Genomic DNA, 18519 nt, shown 5'->3' with positions numbered 1-18519 from the left:
CATAATTCTGTGTGTAGTTGCCCTTCTAGTCCTGAAATCTTTGTCAACCTCAATTTCTGAACGCTGCAATCCTGAATTCTCATACAATCCTCTTTCCCTATTTATATTGTTTAACGCCATAACCGTTGCCGTTATTGTTGGGAGCCATAAGCCATCTATAGATGAAATTGATGGATTCTTCCTATATTCGTGCTCAGTATATGGAGGACCTTTTATTAATAGTACTGAAAAGTATAGTGATGTTGATGACTTTGAAGATGATACTGCTAGTTCCGATGGTTACCACGCAGATGAGGATGATGACGATGGTTATCATGAAGATGAGGCTGAGGATGACAGTTGCAATGATGAAGGAGAATATGATGATTTGCAGAAAAGAATTGAAGCTTTCATCGCTAAGGTCAATAATGGATGGAGGGAGGAGAGATTAAGGGAGAGCTTGTGAACAGCTATGGATTGGGTAACTAAACGAACCACCAGACTGTTTTCATTCTAGAGGGTTATTTTTGCTTCATTCTTTTTTTTTTTTTATCAACTTCCTTTTTGTTTTTAATCGTTCCTCTAATGATATGTCCAATATTAGGGACCATCAGAGATATGTAGATAATATAAAAATAAATGTGTACATATGTATCCGTGACAGAGTTTTCATATAATAGCTTGTATTAACAAAGTTTAACTCTTTCAGAAAACTTCATCAGGAACATTAACTTCAAAGCATTCACATACAAGACTTTTTATGAAAAAACTGTAAATTGAATGCCTTACCGTAAAAGTGTGCAAATAAACTTAAGAAACTTACAAAAATGTGTTACAGCCATCAGCCCATTTTGATGGGGAAATAATAAAGAAACTAACCAAGGCCTGTTCCTGCATCCTTACGAGGTGCATCTGCCTTGATACGGGGAGGTCTGACAACACGATCAATGAGCCCATATTCAAGAGCCTCTTGAGCATTGAAGCGTTTCATCCTACTTAAGTCCTTGTTAATCTGCATGTGCACATTCAATATTAATTCTGTTTCTATACATAAAAAGATGAACATATCAACAACCAAGGAAAAAGAAAAACAATGAACTTTCTGCAGTGAGAGAAAACAAAAATTCACAAGGGAGATTTCTTGTTAATGTTTTTGTTTAGCCACTGCTCAATAGCTGTTTAGATCTGAAGTGCGAAAGGGAAAGCTGGCCTACAGCTGGCAATACTCAAATGAATCAAAAAGAATTACAGAAAGAGATTGTCGTAGTTCACTCTTGAGCTTGAACTATTAACATACTCACCTTCTCAACAGGCTGGCCTGTATTCTTAGCTAGCTCACTGAAAAGGTAATCTCTGATTCTAAGAAGCTCATTTGCTTCATTACGGATATCATCAGCCTGTCAACATTTGATAATTTCACAATCATCAGAAATTTTATAACACTGAAAAGTATAATATAGTTCACCATGACAGCATGCAGTCATACCTGACCACGAGCTGCACCAGCTGGAGACTGCAGAGCAATTCTTGAAAGAGGCATTGCAAAGCGATTACCCTTCATGTAGCAGAAAACAAGAAGAGAATGTTTTCAGGTTTCAGCTTTAAAAAACAAATGCATTGCAAAAGGCATAAACGAAAAATTCACAATCTAGTGGTAGGCAACAAAACAGCAATGATCTTCCAAACATTGGTTACAAAAGCATCCCAATCAGGTCAGGGGCGATAGCAGTTTTTTGGTTGCTAGCATTACATTCAGACCAACATAAAAGAAAATTTTAAGAATCGATACATAAAATTCTTAAATAGGGATAACTTCATGCATCATGCCACAAGAATTTATAGCCTTCACTTGCAGTAATAACACCACAAAGTCTATAGATTTAGATGGAAGACAAGAGAAACATTACTTTTTCTCCAGCTGCAAGAAGGAAGCCTGCTAGATTGTAGGCATAGCCCACACAGTGGGTGCCAACAGGACTCTTCAAGCTCTGCATGGTGTCATAGATAGCCAAGCTCGGAGTAAGCTGTAAACAGAGCCAGTCCATATCAGAATAGTGACCAAAAGATAAGAAACTAGAAATAGAAATATATTCACCAGCAAATCTTTAAATTTACCAAAAAAAAAAAAAACCCTTACATCTCCACCAGGACCATTAATGTAAAAATAAAGCCTTTTATTGTCATCAATACTGTCAAGGTATAACATTGTTGCCAATATTTGGTTGCTAAATTCCTCATCTATATGTTGTCCGATGAAGATAACTCGCTCTCGGTACTGCATCCAAAGTATGTCATTAGCCTCTAGAAGGCACATAATAGAATTTAAAGCTGGTGTGAAATTACAAGAAAACAAAAGATGCATGCAATAATCCAAATCTAGGAAAGATGCCAAGGGATATCTATAACAAATTACCAAGCCACTTTTAGAAACTAAAAGCAATTAATATAAAAGCAGGACAGTAAAAGAAGATTCATAAGAGTAGAAAGGGTGTAACACTTGAACCATCTCCTATGTGGTGATACAGGAAACATGACCCCAAACAGTATGATGTAAAATTAGTTAAGCTTACTCACTAGGGCATTCCATATATCAACCCATTGCCAAGTTCCTTCACCAGGGACTCTATAGGGAACTCGTGGAGTTCCTATAGGCATCATACCTACCCGTGACCTTGTTGGTTTACAATTTCGTGTTCTGCAGACAAAGAAATGCACAATGATCAAGAGGTTTAAAGAACGAATAGAAAACTTGAATTCCAAGTTGTGTATTATTCAATTAAGACTATATCAGATTAAACCTTTCCATCTCCATGAAAAAAAAACCAACAACAATAACAAACATGGCAGAAATCACAATCAGGCAGGCATAACAGATACACAATAGTCACCAAACATGCTAAACATCAAGGATGCTCAAGGGTGCAAGCTTTGAATCAAGCTCATCAAACATAACACTTAAAAGATGCCCTTTCTCTTTTCCTTGGAACCAAAAATAAAATTTAAGATGATACAGACAATTTTTACTTGCAAGGTGCACACTCTAAAATTCAAAATTCCAATTTATACTGCAAAGTGGCTCTAAACAGGCCCATAATCAATCTAAATAGGAACAACTCCAAATCTCCAATGACAAGCCAATTTTTGGAACTACCCTTTAAACCATTAAGCAAGATTAAGCTAATTGGAACCGATAAATAATGATCCAAACCACAGACTAAGACTATAAACAAATAATTACCCGCATTGGAGGCTTTTATTAACTCTGCTATAGAAGTCTGCACTCAAGTTCGGTCTCCCAGTTGCAAACAAACCTTTGAAAAAATCAAAATTGAGAGAGAAAAAAAATAGGGGTCACAAATTTAGAGTAGATAAAAGAAAAAAAGTAGTGGGATTACACTATAGAGTGCAGAACACGAACATACATGGAGATTGAAGCCTCAACCCAGAGTAAAGCTTAGTCCCACAACTGCAAAACAAGGAAAGAAGAAAACACAAAACACCCATGTCATATACGTATAAAAACACACCATACTTATTATACAGAGATAGAAAGCGAACCTGAGAGAAGGCTGATGAAGATTTGTATTAAGTGAGATTGCCATTGTTTTTTGGGGTTTGCAGAATACGAAGAAAAGTTATTAGGCAGAAGAAGAAGATTGAGAGAGGGTTGGGTGGTTGAGCAAGAATCCGATGCAGCCGTTACTATCTAGATATGTTGGATTAGATTTAGATAATAGCAAGAACGGACATGGGACCAGCAGATAGCTGCCTTTGTAAACGCACGAAGATTCGTATCTCTCGTTCGAGTTTGTTTTCGTTTAGGATAAATAAAGGGAAAGATCTCTGGAACTCGAACTCCGTTCACTTGTGTCTTCGTTATTTTTTAATTATTTTCTAGAATGCTTAGAATTTGAATTGGGCTTAACCAACCCGGTTCCGTACCTCTCCCTTTTTCTTTATGATTATTTGAAATATTAGAATCGTTACTTAATGCTTTACCTTAATTAATACTATGAATTAAACCTTTTTAGTACATATTTACCTCTGGTTAATAATCATCTTAATATTCATAAAAAAATCCATCTTAATCATAATAATAATATTGGATTAAGCCAAGAAAAGATCTTGGAATAGCCTAAGTATACTCGAAGAAAACCCAAATCCAAATATAGCCCTGAATTACCATATCAGGATTTGATATGAAAATGAATATGGAAGGTGAGCAAGTACTCATAGTGAGACATAGATTTTTCGTTTGGTTTCGTATCTAAACTCCATTAAAGAAGAAATGTATAACAGGAAAAAGAAGGGATATTAAGTTGGTTTCTCGTAGGAATTCTGGTCTCTGAACTCAGATATGGCACTCCGTATCATCTCAGCGGCGTGAGGTTGCACGAAGAAGTGAGTGTTATCCAGGACATGTATAATAAACTTCTGTGATGCCGGCATTGAAGCATTCAAATTGACGATGAATTGTGCCATGGGAATGTCACTGCAAGAATTAAGGAACAGAATCCTCTTCAGCTACAATGAGGAAGTCAGGGAGAAAGAAGGGAAAACCAGATGAAAGACATGATGAGCAATAAACAAATGGACTTATCTATGCAACTACTTTAACCATTTAAACTGACAGGCCATTAATTTCTTTCAGCTATTGCATCAGTGAGTTAACAAGTGTCAAGTGCTATACAAATAACATAATCACCAGGCTATGCACTTTACACAGGATAGTCTCCATTAGATCCTCCAATTCACTTATAGGATTTCTAGTACCGAATCAAGGCCTTAGAAACAGTACAGTCCTCATAGTTCAGTTGATGTATCTTAGAGCTTCAAAATGAAGCAGATGTTGCAATTTAAAAATGGACCGCCCATGCCAAAACTAACTACATGTAGACAACAAAGTTGAGGAAAAACAGTAGAGACAAGAATCAAACATTGAACCTTAAAATATAGTATAGTACTAATATCTTACCAGGAAATGAACAGTCCTTTGGTTGCGTTGACCATGACGAATCAGCACCTTAAAATCTGAACTGCTACACAGACCACACTACAGAATAAGAGCAAAGCATAGTTATATCATAGCTATCCATGGCTTGCACATTAATTTAAAATAAAAAAGAAAAGGAAAAAGAACAAGCATCTACTCTGATGCATCACACATGAAGAGTTTCATTTCAGAATTATTGGAACTAAAAGTCAAGTTCATTCTCTAATTAAATAAAACCAAGAAGAAGAAACTTCACATTGAGCTGCATCTCAAAAATGAAAAAGAATAAAGAAGAAAAAATACGGTGAAAAGGATGTATTCTATATCTCCCTATGCAGTTGAGGAACAAGAAGAACCTATATCTCCTGTTTGAGATAAACCACTCCTTCACTAGAGCAAAACACACAAACATAAAATTTTAAAACAACACTGAAGGATGTGATTCTGGGGTACATAAGAAAAGGAATTGAAATTCAGCATTGCCCTTGCACCCAAATTATGCAGTACTCCGTGCATCTTATTGAAGGAAGAGCTGGACATGCAATATCAACTCACCACTCCCAAACCATATTCTGAGTTTGATAGCCTCTATGCTAGCAGTATTTGCCTGTTCCTGTCAGTGGTGGAAGAATCAGGTTGATTCTGTCCAACTACAACCAGGTATCTTGGCCAGCTTCTTCCTTTCCATATTCTTTCTCAATCTTCTGGCATCGCGCCACCTCCCAACAGAGGCATAAATATTGGCAAGGAGAGAATAATAACCAGCTGTACCAGGCTCCAACTCAAAGCAATGCTGAGCTGCAATCTCTCCAAATTCAACATTGTTATGTAAGCTACAGGCAAGAAGCAAACCTCCCCAAACTCCAGTATGAGGCTTCATCGGCATGCTCTTTATAAGTTCATATGCATCTTCCAATCTCCCTGCCCTGCCCAAAAGATCAACCATGATTGCATAATGATCAGTTGAAGGCACAAGTCCATTGTCCTTCATAGAACTAAAGCATCGGTAGCCCTCTTCAACCAGGCCAGCATGATTATACGCAGTTAATAGCCCGGTGAAGGTAGCCAAATTTGGTTGAATTTGAGCATCCACCATTTTTTGGAACAACATGATGGCATCAACAGCCTTACCATTGATGGCACATCCCGATATCATTGCACTGTAAGCAACGACATCCTTCTTTCTCAGACCATGAAAGAGGTGATATGCCTTATCAATACTCCCACACTTTGCATACAAATCGATTAAAGCTGTAGCCATATGATCGTCCATTTGGATTCCAAGCTTACTTATGTATGACTCAATCCATGAACCAAATCTCAATTCTCTTAGTTGTGAACAAGCAGATATCACACTTGCCAAAGTTATCCCATCTGGCTGGATACAAACACCAGCTTTTAGCATCTCATCAAACAACTTTAGGGCTTCTGTTGGTTGGCTGTTTTGAGCATAGCAAGATATCATGGCATTAAAGGCTAAATGATCTTTCTCACCCATTTTATCAAAGAGTTCACGAGCAGACTTGACTTCCCCATGTTTAGAATACCCAGCAATCATTGTAATCCAAGAAACATTATTTCTTCGATGCATCATGTCAAAAAAGCTCCGAGCTGATTCTATTTCTCCACGTTCCACAAAACCACTAATCATCGTATTCCAAGAAGCCAAGTTTTTTTCTGGCATCTGCTGAAAAAATGAAAGTGTCTGATCCATATTTCCCATTTTTGCATACGCCGATAGAATTGCATTCCAAGATATAACATCTTTCTTTGGAATATCATCGAACACCCTATGAGCCTCTCCTAAATTCCCAGCTTTCAAATACCCAGATAAAATCGAATTCCATGAGACTACATTTTTCTCGGGCATCTCATCAAAAACCTTTTTTGCAGTATCCATATCACCCAGTTTCGTGTACAAATCCACAAGAGCTGTTTGCACAAAAACACAGTTGCAAACCCCATATCTATGAACCTGAGCATGGATTGAAATTCCTCCCGTTTTACATTCAGTCCTAGCACATGCTCTTAAAGCAGATGATATGGCATGTGTGGTAGGGTACAATCCTAGCTTCTGCATTTTAACATAAAGAGAAAAAGCTTCTGCAAACTGCCCATGCTGGGATAAAAACCGTACCGCACAACCCCACGAAAAAGCATCGGGCTTTTGCAAATGGTAAAGGATTTGTCGCACGTATAGGAAAACACTTGAAGAGTAGTTGTTAGTTGACAGAAGGAACTGATGAACCAATAGGGGCTGGAGGTGGTTAAGACTGCTAATAAGGATTTGAGCATGAATTTGTTTTGCCTGTTTGATAGTCAGCTGGTTATTTAAGAAGCTCTTTAGCCTAGGAACCAACATCAAATATACAAGGCCGATTAAAACGGGCACAAGTTAAACCACTTGGGTTTGCAATCTTAAGTTTCTAACCAATCAAAAGATCCTAAGTATGCTTGACCTATTGGGTGGCTCTCCTTATCAAACCAAAAATACTGAATACCAAAAGTGTTTAACACTTTCACAGTTTCATTTCGGTCTACACTCTGTTGAAGTGACAATTCAGCAGATTGTTCGATCAATTCTCGAGATAATCCTAATAAAAGATTAAACATAACAATCAATGCAAAAGAAAAAATTTTCCTTTCATACTTTAGAAAGTGATGAAAACCCTTCTCTAATAGCCAAAAAAAATCCCCACAGTGAAAAACAGTCAAAAATCAAAGCACTTTAATTTGTAATAAATAGGAACCCTATTATCACACATGGAATGCTTTTCGACCAAACAACGTTGGGTTCTAAAATTCGAGTTATGTAACAGAGACATACCTGAGAAAACAGAATGGAAAGTCAGTTTGAAGCAAAGGCTTGCGAACTTCGCTGTGCTTTAGAACTGGTTGAAAACCTTAAATGCGAGGCCTATGACGGGTTTCGTGTCGGGTCGGACCGGGTCGAGTTAACTTGTTTGTTTCACCTCGTATACAGTAAAATACAAATGATGTCGAACTATTTTTTTTTCAGTGGTAAATAATTAGTAGCAATGTGTTTTACTCTACAAATGAAACATATTTCATTGTATGATTGAAGGTTATTAGACTTTTGTTGTTCCTTTTAAACGTAAAGTTGGGGTTTAGCAAGCAAATTAAGAAGGATACATCTCCATCTGTTGTCGATTTGCCATTTTCTTGGATGATCAATCCATGTTCTAAGTGTTTCCAGTTCAGTTCTCAGGAGGAATAAAGTAAAGGCAAAAAGCAGCTAATTTCATTAAAAAAAAAAATGAAGAAGAAGCAGAGTTTGTTCTTGTTAAATTAGGAATTGAAAAGGCTCATTGTTTGAGAAATCCAAGCACGAGGCAAACTGAGTCCTCAATAACAAATACCGGATGCCTGAAAAATATATTTCACTAAAAATCAACTGAAATTCTCACAATCATACAACCCTGAAATTTATGCTATAATATATCAGTTACAACAGACACAGCTGAAAAAAGATTGAAAAAGAGCAGTGTGAATGGCCGATGCACGGTAGCAGTTTAGAGCAACAAATACTTCAAGTTCAAAAGGCCATTGTCTCCCATTACTCTTCTACATCTTCTAACGCGGACCAGATCATCCTAACAAATACAGATAAAAGATCCCATGTTAGCAGTTACTAAAACTAAAAGCAATTTGTTTAGAGGAAGCAACCTGTGTGTTGTCAGAAACAAATTACCAGAATATGGCAAAGAAGAGGAGAACAACGAGGTAGGCGAGTTTAAATAGGCGTTGCTTCTTCTCCCAATGGAGCAAGTTAAATATCTCTGTGACATCCACCAGGTGCTCTTTCCGTGTGTAACTGGTAACAAGAGAAACTTAGGAACCAAGCCCAAAGCATATACAATTGGAATAACGCTTGACAAATTATAATCCTTAATAGCAGTATAATATTTCTTTTTCCCAAGGAGTCAATTTTAATGCTTTAAGAGTCTCTATGCCCTGATCCATGATCAATATGATAAAAGTAAAACTTCATTCGAAACAAAAAAATACTGCAATTATGCAAGACTCATGCATGAAATCTTCAATAACAACAGAGGAAAGAAAGCTAATTTTAACCATAATGCAATTCTCAAATCCATCTAACTTGGCAGAAGAGATAGATAATATTGTTTGGAACTTCTGATAAATGTTGTTACTAAATTAAACTGAAAGTCATTACGATGCCCTCCTCCCCTCTCTTTTATTCTTCTCTCTCTCATGAAGATCATTACAACATTCCATTGTTTCCATTTATTAATATAACATTGTCTATATATATTACACTCTTAAGATAAATCACAATTTTCTTAACAATTAGTACTATAGCATGAGTCTCTAACCTAAGAGAGGTTAAAAGATAGCCAAAATCAAAGGCAAATAATAAGCTATTTGTCAATACCCAGGTTCACTACAAGGAGGTTAAGGATTCTGGCAAGTCTAGGGCTTTAGGAACATAACAAAATTTCCATTGTCATAAAGTTCCAATGCTACCTATATTAACTATCCATTGATGCATGTCTTTGCACAAGTTAGAAGTTATAAATCTTAAGAGCCAAAAGGCCCACCACTCATCACTCACATTATCAATCAAGCTCTTGGAACAAAATAGAATCAATCAACCAGATAAAGGCTTATTCCTACTGGACATTGGGTTGCAAACTCAATATAAAAGGGAGCTGCAGTGAAGAAATTGGAAATCAACCGTGAATCCAAGCTAGTGAAATCTATGATCTGACATTTTCCTCAAAACAGCCTAAACTAAAATTAAAAAGTAGAAAAAGAAAATGAGAGAATAACTTACAGTCTCACATTGTAGTATAAATATGGAGCACATAAGAGTGACATGGCCCAATGCCCCGTTAACAGGTAGAATAAGCACAAAAATCCTTGCAGGACATATTCCGGCAAGACCACTTTGTTTATCCTTGATGAAGAGTCATAAGGATTGATGTAATCAAACTCTAGATCAGCCAGGCACATGAGCTGCAGCAAAATTATCAAGCTGTTAAATTCTATTTTTCGTTCTCATATAACCTGGACATTCTACAGATGAACAATAACATGACTAAAGATCTACCCAAAACCCTAACTTTCTTTAGCCAAACTTCTATTTGTGTTTAAATCCAGAACAAAGCCCCAAAGACATTGAAACTAGTCTTTCAAATCAAAGGCAGTGAGATGACAATTTCAGGACTTCAACACCAGATTCTACTTTGACAATTCATAAAAATATCACTCCCGCAACAATTACAAAACTAAATGCAACATACCCAGCTAGCTGCAATCTGAAAATACTAGTAATTCTTTATCCCTTTTTCTGAACACAAAGACAAATTCTTTAGCATTTGTTGAGTGATTTTCTTGAAACTAAAATGAAGAATCAACTAAACAATCATTACCCACCAAACCAAGCCAATAGCAAAGCATCTTGGGCTTATGATTTTAACCAAAAGAAGGGATTGAAACAAAAATACAAGCAGACCCAGCAAAGAAAAAACAGAGGGAAACAAAGATTCTAGGGTTTAAGAGGGGAATTTGACCTGATAAACAAGGAGAACGAGAAGGGCAATGAGGATGAAGAAAGAAATAAGCCATATAAAGAGATCTCCCATGCCTCTCTTTCTCTCCCCCTCTTCCTATCTCTTCTCTTTTTCCTCTTCCCTCCCTTGGATTAATTTTCGTTTTGGTGATAAGAGGAGGAAGGCGCACTTGACAGCAGAGGCGAGACGGGATTTGGCTCTGCCAGGTGGGAAATGCGCCCTGTTTCGGATAGTGCTAGGAAGAGAAGATGAGGAAGATTTGGCACGATGAATTTCCTAAACGCCTGAAAGATCCGACCGAAAGCAGCAAAGCAAAAGTACTGTTTTGAGTTAAAGACTTGAAAGACTTCCAGTTATTTAAACTTTCTTACGACTTTTTACTGTTTTACAAATAAAGACAAGTACTGTACTCCCACCAGAACACAATTTCTTGGGAAAAATAAAAAAATTATGAATATTTAAATTAAATAAAAATTTTGTTTTTTTATTGTATTATTATTACCAGAGTCATGAAAAGAACGGAAAAAAAAAAACTATAGAGGCTAATGATGCATTCTTTCATTGATAAAAAGAAAGATATACTATTTCTTGGCATTCACTTTATAGAGGTACCACACTTTCTATCACAGCAAGAAAGGTATTCTTCATACAAACGAGAATTATGGTTGTTCATTCTGTCCATGGGGAAAGAGAAAGATGTTGCAGTGCCATTTTTTTGTAACTTTTCTTTCTAAATTTGGCTGACTTAGGCTACTCTCCTGCAAAAAGAAAATTAAACAAAGCACATGCCTTATTCAAATGTTACCCACTGGTGATATATGGTTACCCACAAAACCTATACAATATAATAAATAAATATCTATTGTTGAAAGTTAAGTGTATTTTTTCTGGACATATGTGCAAAGGGGAAATGATATTCTAAGCCTTAGTAAATATGAGAAAGAAAGGAACATTAACCATTCATGGTTAAAAATGACAAAAGTCATGATTCTATACATTCGAAAAAGTGAAAAGAGCTATAGCAAGAACTCCATAAACTTTGTCAATGGACTCATGGACTGACATGCTATCTTGGCCTCCTCGGAGCCGCAGGATGTGACAGAGGAAGAAGGCTTCAAATACAAGAAGAAATTCCTGGACCCCAAATTTATCAGCTTCTCCTCTGGCTCTAAGCCTGCACGTACCACAAAAATAAGTACAAATAATGACCACTAGAAAACGCAAATGCAAAGTGGCAGCAAGAATATTTTGTTTTTAAGAATTATATAATTTTATTGATTAGAATTAACTATGCTTTTTTCCATAATTAGAAAGCTAAAATGTAGATGCTGACCAATATTTTCCCAGTTTCTTAACATACTGATTGCTTATTCGCATTTTAGTGCAGCTCCCCTTATGATTAATTACTACGAAAACAACCCAATTAAATGAATCGATAGTAATTCTTTGCATGTAAAGATTATCAAACTATGACATGATTATGAAGTTTGTAGGGCAGAGAAAAGAGAAAATGTTTTAGATTCACAAAAACCTTAAGAAAACAGAGAAAAAGAACGAAAGAAACTTACTTTCCAGGCTGAACTGCGAATAATGAAGCTGGAAAAACTTAGGATTAGTTTCCTCCAGCAATGGCCGTCTCTTCTCTTTCACGTAAATTTCTACAGCAGCTTTGATCAAATCATTCACTGTATTCTCCGCTGGCATCACCACATGCACTGGCCCCAAGCTTCTGTCTATATTCACCTTCAGCAACAACTTTGACAGCCTTCGCTGAGATCCATCATCCACTGGAAACCTCGCCGGTGGCGACGTTGTCAGCCTTGTGGTTGAGGGGACTGCATTTAGGCCTCCTCGCCAGTTAACGAGGCATGAATGATGCTCCGGGACGGATGTCTGTATTGATCTTTCGGAGGCTGAAAGAACCCTGATTGAGCAAAGTCTCCGGTTACCTGAAGAACGAGGAACCATGGTGATCGCAAACGAGAGAATGTGACTTTGGCTGATATGATTGTTTTGAAAGGTTTTGGATTTTGTAGCATAAAGCAGAGGGAGGGCGAAAGTTCCAGGAAATTGTTCAGTTCTGGGACTGTCCCTAGAGTTCAAGCTATTTTGAACTCGCCCTGTTTGAAAAATACGGTATCCGTGGGATTTTAAATCAATTACCAATCCCTGTGAAGAACATTGTAAAGAGACTGTACATAGATGGATAGTTACCGATTAATTATTGATTAGTAGGTGCATTAACTCTATGAGTTGTATATTACTGTATGATTTGCATTGATAATCTATACTCCTCATCAGTCTTACGCCTGGCATGTCATAAATTTAATAGATTTTTACTTTCCAATGCACTAGAAATAGGTCCACATTCCTGCATTAATGACATGCAGTTAATAACATTCCATGTGAAGGAAAATTAAAAGAGGTGCATGAGAATGAGATAAGAACAATAGTCCCTAGTGAAGGAAATTGATTTGGCCTAAATACCGAAGGAGATAAAATATCTAAACATGTCACAATGGCAAAATCCATTGAATTAAATTTGAATGATAATTTTTTAATTTGATGTGCAAAGCAAAAGTAATTGAATGGTTTGATCTGATATTACTTGAAAGGCAGATGATATATATATATAATCGAATTTAGATTTAAAGTACTTTAAGAGTAATACTCGAACTCGAATTGAGTATTAAAAATATTTTTTAAATTTACTTCATAATTGAATATAGGATATCTGAATCTATATAATTGAGTTGGATACCCTTACATCAATAACCCATTTACAATAAAAGGTCTTCGAAGGAGGAGTGCTGTGTCCCTTTATCATGTTAAAAAGGCCTGTCCAGTCCAGTTAAGCAGCCTATTGGCTTATCATGAGGGGATTAATTTATTTAGTATGATTTGAGCATTTTTGGGAGTGTCTTCCCCAAGTAAAGACGGTCCAGGTACGTGGCTCACTTATTGTTTTTGCCAATAGTAGAAAGTAGAAACAAATTCGGACTTCATAGCAAGTTAGCAACAGTAGCAGCCATCTGCTTCAGGCCATTATACTGCAAAGTGCAAAGGGCATTGTTCCAGTGCCCATTCCCTTACTCCTTAGAATGACATGTGAACTGAACGAACCCAAACAAAATTAATCGACTAGGACCAACGTCTGAAACGTCCTTATTACAAAGAAAAGGGATTTAGATTTGAGAGTGCTAGTTTTCGGAATCTAAGCATTAGACTAACTCAAAAAAAGTGGGGAAGGGAAAGAGAGGAAGAGTAGATACTTGTATAAGAGTGTGACATTTATTTAGTAATTTTTTTTCAGTATTTGGTTGTGTACTTTATTTGCCAAGTAGCTCGAAATTGAAAAATAGAAAATCCTCAATATCTTAGGTTTTTCCGCCTTTGGTTACTGGAATACAAACCCAGCAACACATGAAGGGAACAGCTAGGATTTGGAATCTAATGCAGGCCACAACATGCGGGTGACACTAAAACGTAGGCACGTACCAACACATTAAAGATCCTTTGGCCTCCTTAACCCCTTGTTGCGAGCTGAGTCAGTTGAACTCTCCATTGTGGTCCGTTAACCTAACAGTTTCATCTTTTTTAAATGGTGCCTAACATTTCTTCGTAAATCTAGAGATTTCTTCTTAATATGGCCAAATCATAATGCAGGCCATTTAAGCCATTACGCACATTGATGATGGTAGGCCAAAGCCCAACGGTGTTCTAGCATCCGTGGAGGCTTCTCCCTCTTTTTGCATGAACAATAATAACAAGTCAAAAGGCTATTAGCAATGACTTTTTAGATGATGGCATCCTAAAGAGAAAGACAACCTAACTAATCCTCGTCCCTTCGTTCAAAAGAAAAAGGGAGTTAAATTCATTGCTTTTACATTCAGGTGCTTTTCCTGTTGGTTTAGATGGAACAGTTGAGGCTCAGCAACCCAACTCTGAAGAAAACCCTAAATTATTGACTTAACCTTCGTGCCAGCAAACCGACCAAGTCCTGAAAGCCTTTGCCGGTAGTAATGGTCAAATCCTTTCTTTTTCAATACAGGCTCACTTCCACGTGTAACATTTTTATTGCAAAGAAGCAGAATATTCGCTTATAATCATGATAAATTTATTCCGTCCAGGCTTAGATTGAGCCCATAATACATGATTCTGGTTCAATGGATTGTCAGAAAAGCCAATTTAAAAGACTATTACATTAATTTTTTAAGTCATCCTTATGGTCTTTCATGCAACTTTACCTATCTTTCATGTTTCTTTCTTTGATTCACTCCTTGCATCCATATTAACAAGTCCCTTCAAAAGAAAATGACTTTTCAGACATTGATTCATTAAAACCTGATGAAGAAACCATATGCAAGTTCATAACCAGTCAGAGAACAAACCCAAACTTGAATTCAGTTAAGATGAATGGTTTCACTGATTCAAATATTTGATGCTAAGCTGAAACTTATTTACAGGTCTGTCAATTTCCTCTGTAAGTACTGGAGCTTGAGATTCAAGTCATGTAACAACAAGAAATTATCAAACTTCAAAAGAAAATAAAATAAATTTTCCTTTTTCTTTTCATTTTTGAATATTAAAATGAACAATCAGCATCGTGTCCTAAAAGAAAATTGGGAAACCACAAGGTAATACTTACATTTTTACATGACATATATGACTGATGATGGTAAATAATAGAAAGCCAATCCCGATAAAAAAAAATGGGAGGAAGCAATCAAAAAAATGAGAAAATGGAATTACGAATCACCGTTGTTAGAGCAGCATGATAACATATAGGTTGTCTTACTCTAACAATGGTATGATCCTGGATATCCTCATCGCAAGCAAACCAATACCTTCCAGAGCCTACGCGTTCTTCTTACAATTTTGCTGAGTTTTCGAGCTATGAAAGCTGTAAGTAAATATGTTGGAGGTGGAACAGCTGGAGGAGAATTCGCTCCTTCTAAACCAATTTCTGAAACAAAAGAATTAGATGCTACATTGCTACTATTGTCACTGCTACTTTTTCTAAGATAGAAGCTCCTGCTACCAGCGTCCCCAATTATCAGTGATTTATCCAAACCTACTCAACCAAAAGCATCGAAATCTTATCAAATAAGTGTAACCAAAGATGGAAATCAAATAGAACAGCAGCAATTCATAAAACTTGAACAACATAATCAATCAACAGTTATCTGCAACCAAATGGATAGAAAAGAATGGAAAAATGAGACCGCTTACTTTGCAGGCTAAAATAGGACTGATGCAATTCCAATCCCGAACTGTGATAAAGCTTAGGAGTTCTTCCTTCTTCAGCATACTTGTCTACAACAACCTTTATAGTCTCTTCGACACTGGACCCCAATTTGACCATGGTCCGTACTGGTCCCGGACTTCCTTCGACTGATACATTGATTACAACCTTAGCATCTTTGTTGTACCCCTGCATCCCAAACTTCACAAACAATCCAAGATTTCAGTTCTTAGACAATTGCTAATGGTCAAGCAAGCAATCACAAGCCATAATATCTAAATCAGGTCATTGGATTTGGATCTTAATTGACTAATGGACTCTGGATTGGACACTGGACTGTTTCATGACAGCACAAGGGAAAATGAAACGATGAAATTCTCACTTTAATTACACCAAGTACAAACTTTAAACAAGTAATAAGTTCGCATGATATTTCACGAGCAGTTAAAGTGAGAGAAACGCGCATCCTAATGTCATGACTATTGATAGTTTGATAAAAGGATATTCTATTTCCATTTATTGAATATCTAAAATCTTCGAAGAATTTCCTCCAATTTTATGATTAGTTTCAAGGGTGTTCTTCACGGACTCATAGGTTTCGATCTTCATGAAAATAGTACCATAACTACCACGTTCAAATTCGTGTTATGCATACATTGTTACTATTCCATTGTTTTTAAAATCACTCAATTAAAATCAACACCGTAGGCAAAAGTTAGGCCATGGAAAACGAAGAAGAAAAAGAAACTACAAAGAAAAAAGGGGATCAAGTTTGACCAATGAGCATACCTCAAAACCCTGCTTTGGAGAAGAAGAAGAACGAGGAGAACCAAAACCCAAAATACAAGGAGAAGAACCAAAGACGTCAGTACAAGTTTGGGGCCTAAACAAAGCCCCTTCCACTTCAGACCCCAACAAATTACTCCTTTGCTGATCTTCAGCAACACTGCTCCAAAGACACGGCTCTGACGCACATCGCTTCAGAATCCTACCGTGCTTCGACGATCTCTTCGCTGATCGCCGATGCGGAGGAGGCGTCCGTAGCCTTGGTGACGGTGATGGATACGGCAGCCGTGGTCGCCGGCCTCTCGGTAGCCGTCGTCGAAGACTCTTCTCGGACATAAAAAAGGAAAGGGTCAAGATCAGTTGCTTTGTTTATAGGGCTCCTTGTTTCTCGATGTTGGCTTTGTTTTTCCTTCTTACTAGGAATTGTCTTGAGAAAGAAAGGCTTCTTGTAAAGAGGGAAGGGCAGTTGGAAGAGGTAGTTGGTTGTTTGCGTGGGAGTGAGGGATAGTTTTCCAAGTATCTAACTGGTTTGGTTTTTGTAAAGTTGCCCACTACCTTGTATTTGAATTGGAATTTTTTGAAGCTTGGGTTACTCGAATACTTTCCTTTTTGAAGACTTAACGTTACAGCTTCGCCATTAGCCATTCTCCTGTGAGGTGGGAACCACTTTCCAGTCCGGCCCACAGCCACTATGCCAGGCTAGCCAACCCACCCCCAAGATTATTATTTTTCCTTATATGCATTTATAAATAAATAAATTGATCGAATTTGAGCCCAAAAAATCCAATTTAAATACTATCGCAAATTAAAAAGGAGAAAAATAGTATTTGTGCAGGACTCTAGATTCAAATATTTAAGTTAGTAATAATAAAACTAAATATTTTTCTAATTACTTGTTGTTATTTAACTCTCTCTCTCTCTTTCTCCGTTTGATTGAATAAGAAGTAAGAATTGGGTAATATTCGACTTGGAAATGTCATTTTCAAGTGTCTTTGTTGTTTTGAGTTGCACCAATGAAGTCCAAACAAATTGCATGATTAAATATATAATCAAGTGTGATTCATTACTTAACCCTTAAAGCAAGGGAACCTTCCTCTTTTGTTTTGGCCCCCCAAAAGTCGTCCTTAGTGGCACCTCCATCTTTTGATTTTTTTTTTGGCCAAACCATCTTCTGATTTTCAATCAACATGCCATCAATTAAAAACAAACATTAGTATTTAAATTCTAATCAACGAGAATACGTATGCAGAATTCCTGTTGAATGTCCTGAAACTTACTTCATCCAATACAAATCAAAGTATTACCTCATCAACCGTGCCCTATATATAATATTCTCTGCCCATAGACTAAACCAAGGGTCACCATAATCGCTTCTTCAGAAAATAAAGGCAACAAGGGAAAACAATATATTATCTTTCTCTCTCTTGTCCCAAATCTTTCTTAATCATTATGGGCTTGTTTGGCAGTCAGCAAATTCCGTGGGGGTGGGTTTTCAGTTTCCTGCTTTCTACGATGGGCTGCAATGATAGATATTAGATACTGTCTTGAGCCTATGAAAACCTTTTCCTGGTTTGTAAACGTTTTGCGGACTTTGGTCTGGAACTGTAATAAGCCCTTTCCCTCGCAACAGCCCACTTGAAGTTGGGCCTTTAACCTAGTTGGTCCCTTGGACTTTGGGTCCTAACTCTTCAGACTCTTAGGCCATTGCCCATATTTGTATTAGTTGGCGCAAAGTTTATAAAAGGGGTTTGAAAAGAATAGAAAAGAAAAGACATTGATCTAGAGTAAGAAAACAAAATATTTTTACATCTTCATATAATCGTGACAGTTAAAAAAATTTAAGAAGAACAATTAATTTAATGACGAGTATGTTGTAAAAGAAATAATAAAAACAGAAGAAAATAGAGATATTGAGAATATGTTCTTTTAAGTATTACTGAAGCAATACTTAGAATGAA

At 36.8% G+C, this 18519-nt stretch overlaps 6 protein-coding genes across 8 annotated transcripts; all 6 read right to left on the bottom strand.

The window, feature by feature from the left end:
- Positions 646 to 3873, bottom strand: LOC18606374 (ATP-dependent Clp protease proteolytic subunit-related protein 2, chloroplastic). Its single transcript, XM_007039948.2, has 9 exons — positions 3538 to 3873; positions 3402 to 3445; positions 3218 to 3290; positions 2554 to 2674; positions 2117 to 2254; positions 1887 to 2003; positions 1466 to 1534; positions 1281 to 1376; positions 646 to 991 (listed from the first exon to the last, which is right to left on the bottom strand). The coding sequence occupies exons 1-9, from the start codon at positions 3579 to 3581 to the stop codon at positions 854 to 856; spliced, it is 840 nt and encodes a 279-aa protein (XP_007040010.1). The 5' UTR covers positions 3582 to 3873; the 3' UTR covers positions 646 to 853.
- Positions 4122 to 5038, bottom strand: LOC108660422 (RNA polymerase II transcription factor B subunit 5). The gene is made up of 2 exons (XM_018116706.1): positions 4955 to 5038; positions 4122 to 4471 (listed from the first exon to the last, which is right to left on the bottom strand). Exons 1-2 carry the CDS (start codon positions 4987 to 4989, stop codon positions 4294 to 4296), a joined length of 213 nt encoding a protein of 70 aa, XP_017972195.1. The 5' UTR covers positions 4990 to 5038; the 3' UTR covers positions 4122 to 4293.
- LOC18606372 (pentatricopeptide repeat-containing protein At4g22760) lies at positions 4122 to 7792 on the bottom strand. Its single transcript, XM_007039946.2, has 3 exons — positions 5528 to 7792; positions 4955 to 5032; positions 4122 to 4471 (listed from the first exon to the last, which is right to left on the bottom strand). Exon 1 carries the CDS (start codon positions 7332 to 7334, stop codon positions 5604 to 5606), a length of 1731 nt encoding a protein of 576 aa, XP_007040008.2. The 5' UTR covers positions 7335 to 7792; the 3' UTR covers positions 4122 to 4471; positions 4955 to 5032; positions 5528 to 5603.
- Positions 8251 to 10881, bottom strand: LOC18606371 (probable protein cornichon homolog 2). 2 transcript variants are annotated; one of them, XM_018116703.1, is made up of 4 exons: positions 10531 to 10881; positions 9792 to 9973; positions 8685 to 8807; positions 8251 to 8586 (listed from the first exon to the last, which is right to left on the bottom strand). In XM_018116703.1, exons 1-4 carry the CDS (start codon positions 10600 to 10602, stop codon positions 8550 to 8552), a joined length of 414 nt encoding a protein of 137 aa, XP_017972192.1. In that variant the 5' UTR covers positions 10603 to 10881; the 3' UTR covers positions 8251 to 8549. The 2 variants fall into 2 exon arrangements, with proteins under 2 accessions (XP_017972192.1, XP_017972193.1); XM_018116704.1 differs by having other exon boundaries at positions 10261 to 10757.
- On the bottom strand, positions 11371 to 12646 carry LOC18606370 (uncharacterized protein At4g22758). Its single transcript, XM_018118590.1, has 2 exons — positions 12099 to 12646; positions 11371 to 11704 (listed from the first exon to the last, which is right to left on the bottom strand). Exons 1-2 carry the CDS (start codon positions 12496 to 12498, stop codon positions 11547 to 11549), a joined length of 558 nt encoding a protein of 185 aa, XP_017974079.1. The 5' UTR covers positions 12499 to 12646; the 3' UTR covers positions 11371 to 11546.
- LOC18606369 (uncharacterized protein At4g22758) lies at positions 15079 to 17134 on the bottom strand. 2 transcript variants are annotated; one of them, XM_007039941.2, is made up of 3 exons: positions 16565 to 17134; positions 15763 to 15976; positions 15079 to 15496 (listed from the first exon to the last, which is right to left on the bottom strand). In XM_007039941.2, exons 1-3 carry the CDS (start codon positions 16895 to 16897, stop codon positions 15357 to 15359), a joined length of 687 nt encoding a protein of 228 aa, XP_007040003.1. In that variant the 5' UTR covers positions 16898 to 17134; the 3' UTR covers positions 15079 to 15356. The 2 variants fall into 2 exon arrangements, with proteins under 2 accessions (XP_007040003.1, XP_007040002.1); XM_007039940.2 differs by having other exon boundaries at positions 15079 to 15604; positions 16565 to 17131.

This window comes from Theobroma cacao, chromosome 3, assembly GCF_000208745.1.
Source record: "Theobroma cacao cultivar B97-61/B2 chromosome 3, Criollo_cocoa_genome_V2, whole genome shotgun sequence".
NCBI classification, from domain to species: Eukaryota; Viridiplantae; Streptophyta; class Magnoliopsida; order Malvales; family Malvaceae; genus Theobroma; species Theobroma cacao.
This window is presented reverse-complemented; position numbering and strand designations above follow the sequence as displayed.

What these genes read in the sequence shown, in the direction of transcription:
- LOC18606370 (XM_018118590.1), bottom strand. Translation starts at nt 12,498, where the DNA reads ATGGTTCCTCGTTCTTCAGGTAACCGGAGACTTTGCTCAATCAGGGTT. An exon ending in TTCGCAGTTCAGCCTGGAAA is followed by an intron (nt 11,705 to 12,098) that starts GTAAGTTTCTTT and finishes TGGTACGTGCAG; the next exon opens with GCTTAGAGCCAGAGGAGAAG.
- LOC18606371 (XM_018116703.1), bottom strand. Translation starts at nt 10,602, where the DNA reads ATGGGAGATCTCTTTATATGGCTTATTTCTTTCTTCATCCTCATTGCC. An exon ending in TTATACTACAATGTGAGACT is followed by an intron (nt 8,808 to 9,791) that starts GTAAGTTATTCT and finishes TCTTGTTACCAG; the next exon opens with TTACACACGGAAAGAGCACC. An exon ending in CTCTTCTTTGCCATATTCTG is followed by an intron (nt 8,587 to 8,684) that starts GTAATTTGTTTC and finishes TGTATTTGTTAG; the next exon opens with GATGATCTGGTCCGCGTTAG.
- LOC18606369 (XM_007039940.2), bottom strand. Translation starts at nt 16,897, where the DNA reads ATGTCCGAGAAGAGTCTTCGACGACGGCTACCGAGAGGCCGGCGACCA. An exon ending in CTCCAAAGCAGGGTTTTGAG is followed by an intron (nt 15,977 to 16,564) that starts GTATGCTCATTG and finishes TTGTTTGTGAAG; the next exon opens with TTTGGGATGCAGGGGTACAA. An exon ending in GTCCTATTTTAGCCTGCAAA is followed by an intron (nt 15,605 to 15,762) that starts GTAAGCGGTCTC and finishes TTGGTTGAGTAG; the next exon opens with GTTTGGATAAATCACTGATA.
- LOC18606374 (XM_007039948.2), bottom strand. Translation starts at nt 3,581, where the DNA reads ATGGCAATCTCACTTAATACAAATCTTCATCAGCCTTCTCTCAG. An exon ending in AATAAAAGCCTCCAATGCGG is followed by an intron (nt 2,675 to 3,217) that starts GTAATTATTTGT and finishes CTTTGTCTGCAG; the next exon opens with AACACGAAATTGTAAACCAA. An exon ending in TTCTTGCAGCTGGAGAAAAA is followed by an intron (nt 1,535 to 1,886) that starts GTAATGTTTCTC and finishes TGCTACATGAAG; the next exon opens with GGTAATCGCTTTGCAATGCC.
- LOC108660422 (XM_018116706.1), bottom strand. Translation starts at nt 4,989, where the DNA reads ATGGTCAACGCAACCAAAGGACTGTTCATTTCCTG. An exon ending in AAAGGACTGTTCATTTCCTG is followed by an intron (nt 4,472 to 4,954) that starts GTAAGATATTAG and finishes TAATTCTTGCAG; the next exon opens with TGACATTCCCATGGCACAAT.
- LOC18606372 (XM_007039946.2), bottom strand. Translation starts at nt 7,334, where the DNA reads ATGTTGGTTCCTAGGCTAAAGAGCTTCTTAAATAACCAGCTGACTATC.